Genomic DNA, 16570 nt, shown 5'->3' on the forward strand with positions numbered 1-16570 from the left:
CACTAACAGAGTAGATGACAGAAAGCCAAATAACTGCATTATGTACCAATGCATTAATTCAGCTAAGCATATAAAAAATACAAGAATGTGAATGAAGGCACAGATTTAAGCTACATCAAAGAGTAGAAGTAGGATGGATTTGAGAAACAGCAAGGATTCTCATGAGGACTCTATCTCCAGTAAGTCTGCTGGTAAAAGAGAAGGCGAGGTCAAGTATCAGCCCCAGGTTTTCAATTTTAACCTGTGAGAAGAGCTAATGCAGGTCTGTTCTCTTCATTCTTATCTCTGTAACCATGTCAATAACTCTTGATCAAACCCTAAAAACAAAACTCCTGAACATTCTTATATTTACCGGTTAATGATGCTATTCAATTCACCTGAAGATGTGCTGCTGCTGCTGCTGCTGCTGCGTCACTCCAGTCGTGTCCGACTGTGCGACCCCATAGATGGTAGCCCACCAGGCTCCTCCATCCCTGGGATTCTCCAGGCAAGAGCACTGGAGCAGGTTGCCATTTCCTTCTCCAATGCATGAAAAGTGAAAAGTGAAGTCACTTAGTCGTGTCTGACTCTTTGCAACCCCATGGACTGCAACCTACCAGGCTCCTCCATTCATGGGATTTTCCAGGCAAGAGTAAAGGAGTGGGGTGCCTTTGAGTTCTGCGCCTGAAGATGTGAACCAAGACAAATCAGGAGAACAGCATGTATGAAGTTAACAGGAAGATTCCTGATACGCACCTGGCATCTGACACCACTGCACAATGGCTGATCACACAGCGGTCATGTGCCTATGCCCCCAGTTCTCTTTGAGAACCATAAACTCTTAGGACTCGAATTTCCCTGGGTTGAGGAACCTCTTGACAGTCTCTGAGGTTCACAGCTAGAGGGAAAAGCACATCTTGCGTGACTTTGTGGGAGCCTGTATGTGACCTCTTTACTGATGGGTATCTTTTCTTTGCTGTCCCTGGACTGTATTCTTTGCTATAATAAATCTTAGCAGTGAAGCTGTGAATACAACTTTATACTGAATCATGTGAGTTCTTTCAGTGAATCACTGAACTAGTAGGTAGTCATGGGATCCCCAAGACAGGACCATTGAGTAGACAGGAAACTAAGGAGGTGGCAGGATGTGAGAAAAACAGAATTTAGTTTCCATGTAAACCACCTTAATCACCTTCATTAGAAGACTTTTGAGCAGCAAATTGTTTTTAACCATTTTTATCCTCATCACTGGTTCAAAGTTTCCTTCAGCTTTCATTTACTCTTTTATTATTTCTATTAAATTTAGAGGACCTCCCTGGTTGTTCAGTGGTTAAGAATATGCCTGCCAGGGCAGGAATAGAGATTCAGACAGAACAGACTTATGGACACAGTTGGGGAAGGAGAGGGAGGGACGAATTGAGAGAATAGCACTGAAATACATACATTACCATGTGTAAAACAGGGAACTAATGCGAAGTTGCTGTATAGCACAAGGGGTTCACCTGGTGCTCTGTGACAGCCTAGAGGGGTGGGACGGGGTAGCAGGTGGGAGGGAGGTTCAAGAGCGAGGAGACACGTGTACACCTATGGTTGATGTAGGGAGCAACCAACACAACACTGTAAAGCAGAGTTAACCTCTAATTTAAAAAAAAAAAAGAATCTACCTGGCAATGCTGTTAACAAGGGTTTGATCCCTGGTCTGGGAAGATTCCACATGCCATGAAGCACCTAAGCCTGTGCACCACGATAACAGCCCACACTCTAGAGCCCGCAAGCAACTACTGAAGCTAGTGCGCTCTACAAGAGAAGCTACCACAGTAAGAAGCTGCCACCTCAGTGAAGAGTAGCCCCCACTTGCTCCAACTAGAGAAAGCCTGCACGCAGCAACGAAAACCTAGCACAGCTAAAAATAAATAAATGAACAAAAATAAATGAATTTAGAAACAAGATATGACAGAATATCCCTTACTTCAAGAATATATCCTAGTATATTTTGTGATCTTGTTCCAAATCTTATACATACCACCACTATCTTTAAATTCATTGTGTTAAGTTGCTGCTGCTGCTGCTGCTGCTGCTGCTAAGTCACTTCAGTCGTGTCCGACTCTGTGCAACGCCATAGACGGCAGCCCACCAGGCTCCCCTGTCCCTGGGATTCTCCAGGCAAGAACACTGGAGTAGGTTGCCATTTCCTTCTCGTTACTAAGTGCCTAAAAATATTAAGATAAAGCTCCTGTCCTAGAATCTAGAGAACACTTACATGAATATCTTTTATGAAACAGATCTGTTTCATTTCTAACAGTATTCTAGGCACAGATAATATAAAAGATTGCATCTTTAAAGTTATACTGAGATTGAAAGTACTGCATTACAGTCACATGACAGATCAACCTTCTCATGAAAACTTTGCAAAAACATCCAAAAATCTGAAGAACGAGCTTTCCACTGCAGAGTCAATGAGAAACCAGAGGCAGTCAGAGTGAAGGTAAATACTACCAGAAGCTACCTCTGCTTCCTGAGGTGAACAGTGCATACGATCGTCTGACAACTGGAGAGCTTTGCTATCCTCAGGACGTTTATGCTTCTGGAATGATTAGTCACCAGAAAGTGAGAGCAAGAAAAAGAAAGAATTTCTCATTCCTCCCACATATTACTTTGAGTCCTATTTGCCCCTACTAATAAAACATCTTTCATTTCTTTAGAAATGCTGTATCTCCTTTTTAAATAAAAGAGATAAAATTATTTTATCATCTTTTTGAGCACCATTCAGGGATTGTTAAGTTGAATATGTTTAAAAGAATATGAAACATGTAATTATTCATCTTTTATGTATGGCAGAAACCAACACAATTCTATAAAACTACTGTCCAATTAAAAATAAATATATTTACAAACAAAACAAATCTCTTTCAATCCGTTTGACTTAAAATAGCCAGTGGTAGATTTTGTTGGCTGAAATCTAGTTCCATGACTGGTACAATAAAAATGTTTTCCTACCCAAAGGTTGGTGGTGGGGGGAACTATCCATCTTTTAGAATTTAAAGTATCTTGTTATAGATGTAAGCTTAGGGAGGTTTATAGAAATTCTACTCTGTACAAATTTCTGGCAGCAAAAGAAGCCTCAGAATTGCTAAAGACAATTCACAGCCTGCTAATCAGAAGAGCTGCTTTCATTGATTGATGATGGTTCTAGAAAGATCCAGTGCAATAATAGACAAGTATAAGAGAAGCTGAAAGTAAATTTCAAGGGAGGAGAGTGAATACATAATAAAGCTGACTAAAGCTTGAAACTTTATGGTATAAAAGAACAGAGATCATGAAACAGAACACAGAAAAGAGAATCAGCATATGTTGGTGGGATAGCGGCAAGAAATGATCATTTCAGAAACATAACCAATCAAATGTAAAGTATTATTGGAGGCATTGGTGCCAAATCAAACATATCACTGTAATTATCTATTAATATTATCATAATTACTACTAACATTTAGTAAGCAGTTACATATCAACCGGGCTTCTCTGGTGGCTCAGACTATAAAGAATCCACCTGCAATGCAGGAGACCTGGGTTCCTTCCTGGGTTGGTAAGATCCCCTGGAGAAGGGAATAGCTACCCACTGCCAGTATTCTGGCCTGGAGAATCCCACGGACAGAGGAGCCTGGGGTCCGTGGGGTCACATTTGAGTCCGCGGAGTCACAAAGAGTCAGACACAACCAAGTAACTTTCACTTCACTTCACTTACATGTCAGCCACTTTGCGAAGCACTGTAAGTGGATCCAATCTTTACAACAATCTTGTGAGACAGATGCTACCATCAACCTCATTTTATAAATGAAGAAACCAGGGTTAAAGAAGTTAAGCAATTTGCCCATCAGCATAAAGCTAGTCAAAAAGCCAGTTAGAAATCAAGTCATATGGTTCTAGATGCTGAGAGCAGTATGCTATTCTGCTTTCTCATCTGGTAGAAAAATGAGCCAGAAAACACTGCAGATATTAACAATAAACTGTTTCATGAAAATTCTTCTATAGATAAATCCACAAACAGAAGAACAGAGGTTACTTCATCCACAGTGTACATTTCAAGTTTCTGAATGGAAAACGACGGAGAGATACTATGAACACTATGGAAATAGCTATCTTATCTTTCCACGATATAAAAAAGGCAAAGGAAAACATCTTTGAAGAAAAGTATAATGTTGGCTCATCCAAAACAAAAAGGTCTAATATTCAAATGCTATAGGTTCTAAGTAAAGCAAACTACTGGCCACAATAAATATGTGCCCTGTGAGCAGTGCAATGGAGACACAGCATAGCAGACTGGCTGTCAGGATCAACTATGGGGTCCAATCCTGGCACTACTACAAATAAGGAAACGAATGTGTTCTCCATGTCTCAATTTCTTAATCTCTACTAAAAAAGCAATATTATACTGTTTTTGTACCTACCTCAAAAAAAAATTCAATAGGAAGTACTAAGTTAATGTTAGCAACTTTTATTATTAAGTTGAAGTGCCTAAAACAGAATGCTAAGTCACTTTCAATAAATGCTCTCATGTAAAATTTCTATATATTCCAGCACTAAGTTTTATACACAAAGAATCTGAATATAATTATTGTAAAAATATATCTCTAAAACATCACTAGGAATTAGGGCTTCTGTGAAATAAAATGAAAATCAAATGAGTGGTATCACCATCCTTTTCTTCCACAGAGGAATTAAAATGAGAGTACACCGGACCCTCCTGGTGGTGCAGTGGTTAAGAATCCGCCTGCCAGTGCAGGGAACATGGGTTCAATTCCTGGACGGGGAAGATCCCACATACCACGGGGCAACTAAGCCCATGTACCTCACCTACTAAGCCCGAGCTCTAGAGCCTATGAGCATCAACTACAAAGCCCAAAAACCTAGAGGTCATGCTCCACAACAAGAGAAGCCACCACACTAAGAAGCCTGCACAACACAACAAAGAGTAGACCCCACTCAATGCAACTCAAGTCGGCACACAGCAACAAAGAACCAGAGCAGCCAAAAATAAATAATTTTTAAAAATTATTCTTAAAAAAAGAGAGAACATCTAGTCTCATAGAAATCAAAAATGACAAATAAATATATAAATGAACATGGGTCTCCCATATTTCTAATAGATCCCTATCTTACATAATCTTACTGTCAACAATAAATGTCGTTAATTTATGTAAAACAATCTCTTCTTTGGGATAGTAGTTCTCACACCTGTTTGAAAAGCAAGGTACAAGCAAGAAGAGGGTGCTATTTACAGAACCCGCAAAATGATGTTGTAGTTAATGGTAACAAAAGAACTAAAAAAACTTTCCCAGATTATGGAATTGCATACACATATGCAACATATATGCATATTCTCCAATATGAAAATAATAACCACCAGTCTCTATCTATGAAAAAATCTAAGCAAGAACAATGTCATTTTTTCATTAACATTCATTTGGTGCTTGTTAACAGTTAACAGTTGCTAACTTCTGAATACCTACTATATGTCAGGTCAGGCAATATGCCAGAGACTGAGGTGTGTATTTTACTTACAACTTATTTACCTTGCTCACAACCATTACTGATTCCTTGTCATCATTACTTTCATTTTTACAATGAAACAGCTAAAGTTTCAAAGAGGTTAGATATTTAATTGAAGTTCCAACAATGGGGAAGGGGCAGAGCAAAACTGTCCAACTGAAACTGTTCGTGTATGTGCTTCGTTGCTCAGTCATGTCCGACTCTTTGTGAACCATGGACTGTAGCCCGCCATGCTCCTCTGTCCATGGGATTCTCCAGGCAAGAATACTGGAGTGGGTTGCCATGCCCTCCTCCAAGGGATCTTCCCAGGCCAGGGATCAAACCCAGATCTCTTGCACTGTAGATGGTCTCTTAACCTCTGAGCCATGAGGGAAGCCTGAAACTTTGCATGCTTAACCACAACACTACACTCTACACTATGCAATAAAATCTTAAACATTTTATACAATTGTATTTAAATGTTATACGAATCAGAAAAGATCAACATTAATCAATTTTAAGAATAAAATATATGCATCAGTGAGAGGACCATTGAAGGATCATTGCCAAGAATGTAATGTAAGCATGGTGAAAGTTGTTTAGAGAGTATACCTTTAATGTTCTCCCTCCAAAAAGGAAATGGTAATTATCGGGTTGGCCAAGAAGTTGATTCAGGATTTTCTATAAGATGTGAGGGAAAACCAGAACAAACTTTTTGGCCAACCTAATATTTCATGTGACACAATGGAGGTGTTAACTAACACCATGGTGGTAGCTATTATGTTAATATATTAACGTATCAAAGAAATACATTTATAATTTGTTTTCATTAAACTCACACAATGTTATGTGTCAATTACATCTCAATAACCCTCGGGGGAAAAAGAATTGCTGAGAAGCCTGCTATTAAAATTACTTTGAAAATTATTCCTAAGTTGCAAATGTAACATGCTTTGGTTAAGTGCACAACTAACAAAATCTAGTTTTATAAGTTGTGATTCAAATAAAGGTCTTCCTACTAGAATATAAGCCAACTGTGAAATCACCCACTGGTCAATTAACCTAACTTAATTCCTCAAAGAGAGGATGTATTTTTAGAGAATAAAATTAAGTTTTAGGGGATAAACTAAATCCACTCTAATCTGTGCGTAGCCATTTTGGACTTCACATTTTAATTTGAGTAGGCACAGGGCTACCAGTACTGTCAAAAGGAAAACGATAACCTTTAGTTTTCTTTTAGCTGAATTGTTATCTGGTAAACAAAATACTACTGATATATTGAATTTTGTAGCATATCTTCTAACATTACCCTATACATCCATGATTTCTAATTTAATATTATTATAATTAGTATATCCACAGTCATAATTGAAAAGAAAACTATATAAAAATAATTCTCAAGAGGAGTGAAAAGATTGTTCATACTTCAAACATGTTTAGGTCAATTCAACTTAAAATCTTACTGTGCTGGAATGAAATTTTACTAAAAGATAAGGGCCTTAGGTCTGCACTGGACAGCTATTAAAGACAAGAAAATCTACTAATCATCAAATTTAAAAATAATCTTAACTAAAAAAAAACAATAATAATAATCTTAACTGAAGCCTTAAAATGTATTTACCTTATGATATCCATTGCCTGGTAAAGTATTTCAGACTGATCAACTCCAAGAACCTTCTTTGCCCCTGCTTTAGCAGCAAACATAGAAAGAATTCCAGTTCCACAACCAACATCCAAAACTACCTGGTATAATAATAAAAGAAAAAGAACAGATGTTATTGAGAAGGTCTAACACTTTAAATCCTATTCATATATGATGATGTTTCTGGCTAGGAATAGATAACAAAATTTAAACGTTACCAGTCAAACATGGTTAATAATTTCTATTTGGGTAAACTGAACATATAATTACATTAAATTATTTTAAATTCGTTAACTGTTTTTGGCCACAGTTTATTGCAATCATATGCAACAATGTAAATTTAAGAAATGTTTTATATGAAATGAGCAATTCCCACAGACTTACTAGGGAAGTACTCTGTCTTTAATTTAGGTTCAGTAATTCTAAATTTTAACAGAAATAAGCTTTCTCAAGTTTGAATACCAGAAATTAGCCTAAGCAGGACAGTCTGATCCAATACAATTTAGAAATGGTTATAAATGAATCATGGATGTAGAATGTTGTCATACCCACTCCACTTCCTAAGTTTAATATTAAACTCATTTTAATTATAGAGGTACAATAAAAAACAGGCTTTTAGAATTCTGTAACTTGAGAATTCAAGTTTTCAAAAAGATATTATCAATGGTAGAAACAGTAAGAAGAATGAAATTTAAGATGTTATTGGGGATTGGAATGTAATAATTATTTCTAATCAAGAATTTCATACGGTTCTTCCCAGAATAGTAATAATGAAATCTGCATGGTCCACAGTAAAAAAAATAAAACAAACAAACAAAAAAAAAAACAAGGAAACACATTAAGCAAAATACTCAGAAACAACCAAGAACAAAGAATAGAGAGCAAAAGAGAATAGTAGTATGATAAAGAAAACTCAAGCACAGAGTAGAGCTTAGGGCAAGGGGAGAGGATACACACACTCTTAGAATTTTAAATAGGTCCATGAAGCGCTTTTCCTAGCAAGAATATTGGAAAGGGTTTCCATTTCCTTTTCCAGGGTATCTTTCTGACCCAGGGATCAAACCCGTGAGACGTCTCCTGCTTGGCAGGTAGATTCTTTACCACTGCACCACCTGGGGAGCCACTATAAGAAAAACAGAACTAGAATGTATCTATCGTATTGTTCAATCTATAGGGCTTCCCTAGTGGCTCAACAGGAAAGAATCTGCCAGCGATGCAGGTTCAATCCCTGGGTTGGGAAGATCTCCTGAAGGAGGAATTGGCAACCCACTCCAGTATGCTTGCCTCGGAAATCCCACAGACAGAGAAGCCTGGTGGGCTATAGTCCATGGGATTGCAAAGAGTCAGACACGACTGAGCAACTGAGCAATGTTCAATCTATGTAAATCAATCTTTGTAAATAAACTTTATTTACAAAACAGAAACAGGCTCACATGCTTAAAGAACAAACTTATGGTTGCCAGAGCGGGGCGAACTGGGGGAAGAGATAGTTAGGAAGTTTCGGATAGATATGTACACATTGCTTTACTTAAAATGGAAACCAACAAGGCCCTACTGTATAGCACAGGGAATTCTGCTCAATGAGACAGCCTGGATGGGAGAGGAATGTGGGACAGAATGGATACATGTACATGTATGGCTGAGTCCCTTTGCTGTCTACCTGAAACTATTATAACGTTAATTGGCTATACTCCAATATAAAATAAAATTTTTTTAAAAAGAATCTATTACATTGTTCAACAGCTATTTTTTCACTAGGTATTTTTCCACAAGCATAAGATAATCAGCTTGTCTATTTTTTTTTAAGTCTTAGTATTTTTATGGGGACTGAACTAAAATATAAATTTACAGAACACAGACAATTTCAGTTTGTGTTTTCTATTCAGGAACATGGTAAAAATTTCAATTTGTTTTAAGCATCTTTTATGTTCTTTAGGAGTTTGGGATTTTTTAAAAATCTCTTTCATGTAAGTCCTTCACGCTTGTTAAATAACATCTGTTCCTATGCATTTTATCTTCTGCACTGTTTACTAGTATAAGGGAAGTCTGTTCCATTACATTTTTAAAATATACCAGAACTGACTCCAAAGGAGAGAATCTGAACAGTCTTAATTTCTATTGAAGAAATAAGGTTGTCAAAAGGCTGCTACTCTGTGTCCCCTATCCTCTCTGCCCCTCTTAGAAGGTAGAAGCTGCTTAGGGAGAATGTGACTGTCCCTGACCATAATGTTACCTGTTTGGGTGAGTCAGCACATTTTAATATAACCACTTCACACATTAAGAAAGTTCAAAACTGTAAGATGAACTCTATAAAATACCACTGCAAAACCATTCTTTTAAGTTACAAATAAAATATACTAACCACACCATCAAGTAAATACTGTAACACAGAGGATATATATTTATAGCATGGTTATAGTATATCAACCTGAAATATTACATGGCATAAAATAATAAAATGTAAAAATATATACAACACAACAGTAAATGATGACTTCCCAGAAACTTTCATTGAAATATTTGCAAAATTAAAAATAAAAGATCAGTGTAGAATTTACCAAGTTTGACAGCACAGTGCTTTGACGATGGTGTTTGGGAATACTGAATATCAACACTCATGCACTGTTTCTGGAAAGACAAGCTGGCAGCACTAACTCCATCCAGGGTAGAACCTTTCTGAACCAGAGAGTCCTCTGCTAGAATTTATCTTATTATTCTATTCCTACATTTATAAAAAGATTTTTAATATTTTATATTTTTACAAGCATTATTTCTAATATAAAAAATTTGAACTTACGGACAATTTACACTGAATTTTTGAGCCATTAAAATAACATTAATAAGGGATTATCTTAGAGAAACTGCTAAGTGACAACAACTAAGTACAGCAGGATATATATCATGTACTCCAATTCAAGTATGTATTCTCTTGTAAAACTACACACATACATAATTTATATACATATGTGTATATATATATATATAAAATCTTAATTCTTTCTGAAGGAAAGAGAGCTTTAGAGAAAGAAACAGATTCAGGATCATACAGCTGGTAATTTGTAAAGCTGAAACTCAAACATAGGTCAAGCTGCTTTTTTAAAAGTGCATACTTAAATTATATTTTTAGTTGCATACTAATTATTTATTACATCTAGCTCAGATTTAGGTATTTGGGCGAATAAACTAAAACTTGAAAGAACCAAGAAAGAGGGAGAATGATAACAGAATACACTAACATTATTTTTCAAAACAATGAAGGAATGCATATAAAACATTTTAACTGTAGATAATAATCAAAAGGATAAAAAAGGCACCAAACTGTGAATTTCTTCAATGAACTACAAATAGAAATTAATTATGAGTGAGTGGGAACAACATTACGCCACCCAACGTTAAATTAAATCTGAGAAACCATATGGCCTCCACAGGAGCTTTGTGAATTAAAACAATATTAAGAAAGGAAAGAAGGAAAGGAAGCAGGAAGGATGGAGGAAGAGGAAAAGAAATTTTAATTTTAATCCCTTTTCTGAAAAATAAATTTCTACCATGCCCTAAACAATATATGATACAGAAGCTAGAGCTGTGATATGAAATTTGTCTACCTAATGAAGAAAAATGAAAACAAAAACAATGGTATAAAACTTAAGAAATGTTATTCCATACATTTTTTAAAAGAACTATATTTAAATAATTTCATGTACATGTTCTGTCATGCCACACAGGACCTATGCATGAAAAATAACGAGAATTAAAATGTCATTAATGAATCTCACCCGAATTATTTTCTCCTTAAATTGTAGTGGCACAGGGTTAAGGGCACTAGACTAGGACTAAAACCTTCAAGTCCTGTCTTTTCAGTTGCCTATTTTAGGACAAGTCTTTAACCTACTGGTTTCAAATTCTTCATGTATTAAATACCTACCATCCTTAGTTACAGGTACATTATACAGCAGAGAGACAACATGTTTGAAAATAGTCTGTAAATTATCAAACACTATTTAAATGTATGGTAGTATATTTTCTACATCTGCACCCATAGTATAATACAAAGAAGAGTATTCCAAATCACATAAAATCTCTAGATTACTATTGTTAATTATGGAGAATTATATCCTGAATATGCTTTAAAGAATTAGAAATTGATACATATTTTACATTATACTCTTAAGAAACTTTAATGCCAAGCAAACCTAACCACACATTGATAAAAGAAAGCATGTTAGCCGAATTCCAATTTATTAATAAGCCCTGTCCTAACTGTGACAGATTTAATCTCTTCAGCAAAAGCAGTAGGTACAATACAAAATAAACTTTATATGTTTTCCATGGTCATGTATTTTGTCCAAAAGTGTATAATATATATGGTATTTCTATAACAGTTACTATCAAAAAATTAACAGCAGATAATGACTGTGTACAGGTCTATGAACCCAGTAAGATGTGTTTCATAGAAATATTCATAATTACTCAATTTCCTGATTAATCTTATGATTACAAATACTTTTGTCTTTTCACTATTTTCTTATGTAATACAAGACAAAAGTCTATTCAGAGCATATTGAAAAAGAAACTGCTGCTAAGTCGCTTCAGTCCTGTCTGACTCTGTGCGACCCCATAGACGGCAGCCCACCAGGCTCCCCCATCTCTGGGATTCTCCAGGCAAGAACACTGGAGTGGGTTGCCATTTTCTGCTCCAATGCATGAAAGTGAAAAGTGAACATGAAGTCGTTCAGTTGTGTCCGACTCTTAGCGACCCCATGGACTGCAGCCCACCAGGCTCCTCCACCCACAGGATTTTCCAGGCAAGAATACTGGAGTGGGGTGCCATTGTCTTCTCCAGAAAAAGAAACTACTTTTACTTAAAAAATTCCTACCGCATTGGTATCAAAAAATATTTACAGCATTCATATTAGAAAGTATTTTTAAAATATTTTACAAGATAGTTCAAAGATACTGCTTTTATAAAAACAGAAGTCCTAAAGTTTTAGAACCAGAAAAAAATTTTTTTAATCATTTTATAGATGAGGCCCAGAGACTCACCACTGTCTAAAATTATTATGTGGCTGGATCCTGAGTAGCCAGGCAGAACTAGTGATTCCCAGACTAGTACATGTTTAAATTGTACACAACATATTAAGGAAAAAATGAAAACCTAGGCATAATCTAACTAACTTTAAAGCAAAATTTTAATAGTAACATTATTTGCTTCACTGGAAAGTGTTTTTTTAGATATTAAATAAACTGTTCTAGAATTTTAGGTGCAAATATAAAAACTACTAAAAAATGATAAGAGTGCTATAATAATAAATAGAAAGCAAATAAAAAAGCCAACAAAGAACTGATAAAAACTAATATTTAAAAAAATGAAATAATCTGCCTGTTGGGGAATTAGCAAAAACAAAGAAATACACGCCGTCATTACCTTATAGGTAATGCGTTGGCCAAAAGATATCAGAACCATATAAATTTCACATCTCCAACTCAGCTAAGTCACAAGTTAAACACTGCTCTTAGGAAACAGGTATGGAAAACAAAAAGCCAGTCATATATATATATATGTTATTCCAAGCAACATAAAACTCAGGAAAACAGTCTTTTCAATATATTAAGGTCGTGGGTCACTACTGCAATATCATATAAGGTCCATGAAATAACCTTAGAAAAGTATCTTTTAAAATTAAGGGGAACTATGAAAACCTGATGTTACCAGTATACATATTCTTGAAGTAGAAAGTGTGTGTTTATGTTACTCAGTCGTGTCTGACTCTTTGCAATCCCATGGACCACAGCCCACCAGGCTCCTCTGTCCATAGGATTCTCCAGGCAAGAATGCTGGAGTGGGTTGCCATACCCTTCTTCAGGGGATCTTCCCAACCCAGGGATTGAACCCAGGTCTCCCACACTGCAGGCAGATATTTTACCATGTGAGCCACCTGGGAAGCCCCTCAAGTAGAAAGAGAGGGGGAAAATTTCCAAGCAAAGGTATGTGAGTGGCACAGACAATCATATACTAGACTAGTGGATTAACTTCCAGTAAGGTGGAACAAATAGAAAACCTGAACTCTTAGGTAACATGCCAACGTAGAGAAGGAGGGAAAGAGAAAGTGAAGAAAAAATGGAAAAATTCACAAGGGAGGAAAAAATATATGACACAAATCTCACATACATACTCATACACACCATGAAGGATCATCTTGGAAATAACCAGAGGCAGTATAAAGACTAATTGTAAAATATAAAGTATCTCATAAAATGGTCTCAAAAAAAGGCACATAAAATAAATTCTACCTGAAAATATTTGACCCTATTTACCAAATGAGTTTTTAAACTAAGTTTAAACTAATTAATGTGAACTAAAATAATAATTAAATGCTTTGATATGGGGTTCATCTTGTACATTTGAAATTAACAAGAATCACAGTAAATCAAAAACATGGTTTAAGAAAAACTTACTTAACTGAGCAAAGTTTAAGTTAAATCACTATAATTAATGAATTTCAATTAAAAAAAGTATAATGAATAACACCAATCAGCATTTCTGTTATCAGTATTCTGCACCACAGATCAGCATCACAAAAGTCTTCCATTAAATAAAAGCCAGTATACGTGAAATCGGGCTTCCCTGGTAGCTCAGCTGGTTAAGAATCCGCCTGCAATGCAGGAGACCCTGGTTTGATTCCTGGGACAGGAAGATCCCCTTGAGAAGGGATAGGCTACCCACTCCAGTCTTCTTGGGCTTTCCTGGTGGCTCAGACGGTAAAGAATCCACCTGCAACGCGTGAGATCTGGGTTTGATCCCTGGGTTGGGAAGACCCCCTGGAGGAGAGCGTGGCAAACTACTCCAGTCTTCTTGCCTGGAGAATCTCTGCGGACAGAGGAGCCTGGCGGTCTACAGTCCATGGGGTCGCAAAGAGTGGGACACGACTGAGTGACTAAGCACAGCACACACATGAAATCATCTGCTGTCACAATGACCTAAGAGGATTTCTGCTACCCGAGATCCACATGAAACATGTAATTCTATAGACTATGCTACTCACCTTGTCTTTGAAGATATGTGGGTTTTGGTATATAAAATCTCGGTAACTTTCTGTTCGTACTTTGTCCTAGGGCAGAGAAAGGAAAACATCACATTATACTTACAAATAAAATTTTTTAAGGAAGATATCTGCTAATTATCACATACGTTTCTACAGCTCCTTTTTGCCTAGAAACCCATGTTTAATCTTTTTTTGCTACAAGAAAATAATAGGGACTTCCCTGCTAGTCCACTGGCTAAGACTTCAAGCTCTCAATGCAGGGGGCTCAGGTTCAATCCCTGGTAGGGGAACTAGATCCCATAAGCCACAACTAAAGATTCCGTGTGGTGAAACTAACACCCAGCACAGCCAAATAAATATTTTTTCAAAAAGAAAATAGGAACAGTAACAGCAACAACACACAAAGAAAACATTTAATAACATCACTGAAAGTCAAATAAGACCTAAGTTCTTAAAAATGTACATATTTTTGTCTTGATGTGCACCATCACTACAAGACTTCAAGTGATAATTAATACTAATGGGCCTGATTCCCTGTAGTAGAACTAGGTTAAAATATGAGAGAGAAAGGACAAAACACACAGATGTGAAAATTACAGTTACATAATGAAAACTGAAGCTAAACTGAGTACAGTCTTCTGAGAAAGTCATCTATCAGCACCTACGTGATTTATAATCCTGTTTTGTTTCTAGAACTGTCTGTAGTAGGAAATGATGCTTATAAGCCTAAAAGTAAATCATTTGAGCCCTACAGCCCACATTATGAGACTTCTCCACTCCGGAGTCTCACATGACCTGTGACTCAGGCAGGCACTGAACGCTAACATTTATGTTGGTTCCTGAACAGTGCCGATTCCCTTTTAAATCACCTCAGCTGAGACATGTACTGACAGCAAATTAAGCAGTAAGGGCACAGTTGCTAAGGGAGTAAAATGAGTCTGATACAAATATCTCAAACCGGGAATTTTAAACTACAACATTTATACCATTCACATCACTGACAAAAAAAAACATGTTCATGCCAATATTGGAATTAAAAAAAAAAAGATATATATATGTCTTAAATTAGAAGTTGTTTTACAGGGGGAATTCCATAATTAATTCCATGTTTTATGACAGAATTAGTTCTAACTGCTTTACAAACAAAATTTTAAATCAGGTTTATTAAATTTATGTATTTTAAGAATTATTATGAGAATCTAATATTCAAATGAATTTAGACATACTATTAAGTAATTAATTTTACAAATCTTTAAAAAAATACCATTTCATACATTCTTACTATTTTTATACTCTTCTTACACTATAACCAGTGATTTTTGCTGACACAACAAAACCCACAAAGGGTGAACGTCAGTCAAGAAGGCAGTCACTCAGAAAGCTCTCACCAATCACACTGATCTCATTTAATCACTAGCACCCCAACTCCTGTCCACTGCTGCTCAGTTCAACCATAATCCTTCATCCGGCTCTTCCTACACATCCATCTGCTTTCACTCAGATGCTCACCCTGGTGCAATGAAATTCAAAGTATACTAACAAACACAGTGCTTTGGACATAGCAGAGCTTTGATTTAATAAATGAATTTTTGAGAGGAAAATCCACTGAATGTGAAAATCCAAACAAATTAAAGACAAGCCCTTAAACCATTCCTAAAAATTTATTCCAACAAAGGACTAAAACTGTTCAATATAAAATAAGGTAATAAACAAAAATAAAATAATCTTTTGCACTCACCTATTAAAACTAAGAAACACAAAAGAACAAGAGGTTCTTTTGCTTCTCAATATTAAGAAGCAAAATAATCTTTTAAGACTAGTACATGGTGTCATGGAATTATTCCTACAAATATTTTAAAAATTTAAGTATGAGACTAAAGACAACAGAAAAATTATATACTGTAAATTTTACTGATATAAGTTAAGCATGTTTTAAAATACAGGCTCATAAAGGTGGACAGAATGCCTGAGTCAGCTACAAATACAATGAAGAAAATGAAGTAAAGAAAAATTATTTAATGGTACTATAGTCTAGATAAATGTTCACGAGGATAAACAATGTTTTTCTTGGGGAAAAAAAAACAGAGAGAGAGAGAGAGATACATCTCAGATTTAAAACATTAGCAACAACTCCTTTCAGAAAGATAAAGTGGTGAAGGATTTTGAAAGTTCATGTCATCTATTCTGCAATCAACTACATCTCTGGAATTCAAAGTTACCTTCATCTTGATTCTGAAAAATAAGATTATAAACTATCCTTATTTATAAACACTAAATAAGGCATACACAAAATAGTGTCATTAAAATACTGTATCTGAGACTAAGCAACAAAAAATCCAAATAATATTTTTATAAAAGCAAGGCCAATTCTAAGCATAAAAGT

The 16570-nt window shown here is 35.8% G+C and overlaps 1 protein-coding gene across 1 annotated transcript in view; it reads right to left on the bottom strand.

Annotated features, from left to right (window-relative positions):
* Positions 1 to 16570, bottom strand: part of PRMT3 (protein arginine methyltransferase 3) — a 135797-nt gene that overhangs the window by 102265 nt on the left and 16962 nt on the right. The window contains exons 8-9 of the mRNA XM_018043427.1: positions 14188 to 14253; positions 7127 to 7248 (exon numbers count right to left, since the gene is read on the bottom strand). Of these exons, the coding sequence (XP_017898916.1) occupies positions 7127 to 7248; positions 14188 to 14253 (188 nt within the window). The remainder of the gene's footprint in view (positions 1 to 7126; positions 7249 to 14187; positions 14254 to 16570) is intronic.

Source organism: Capra hircus, chromosome 29 (genome assembly GCF_001704415.2).
Source record: "Capra hircus breed San Clemente chromosome 29, ASM170441v1, whole genome shotgun sequence".
NCBI classification, from domain to species: Eukaryota; Metazoa; Chordata; class Mammalia; order Artiodactyla; family Bovidae; genus Capra; species Capra hircus.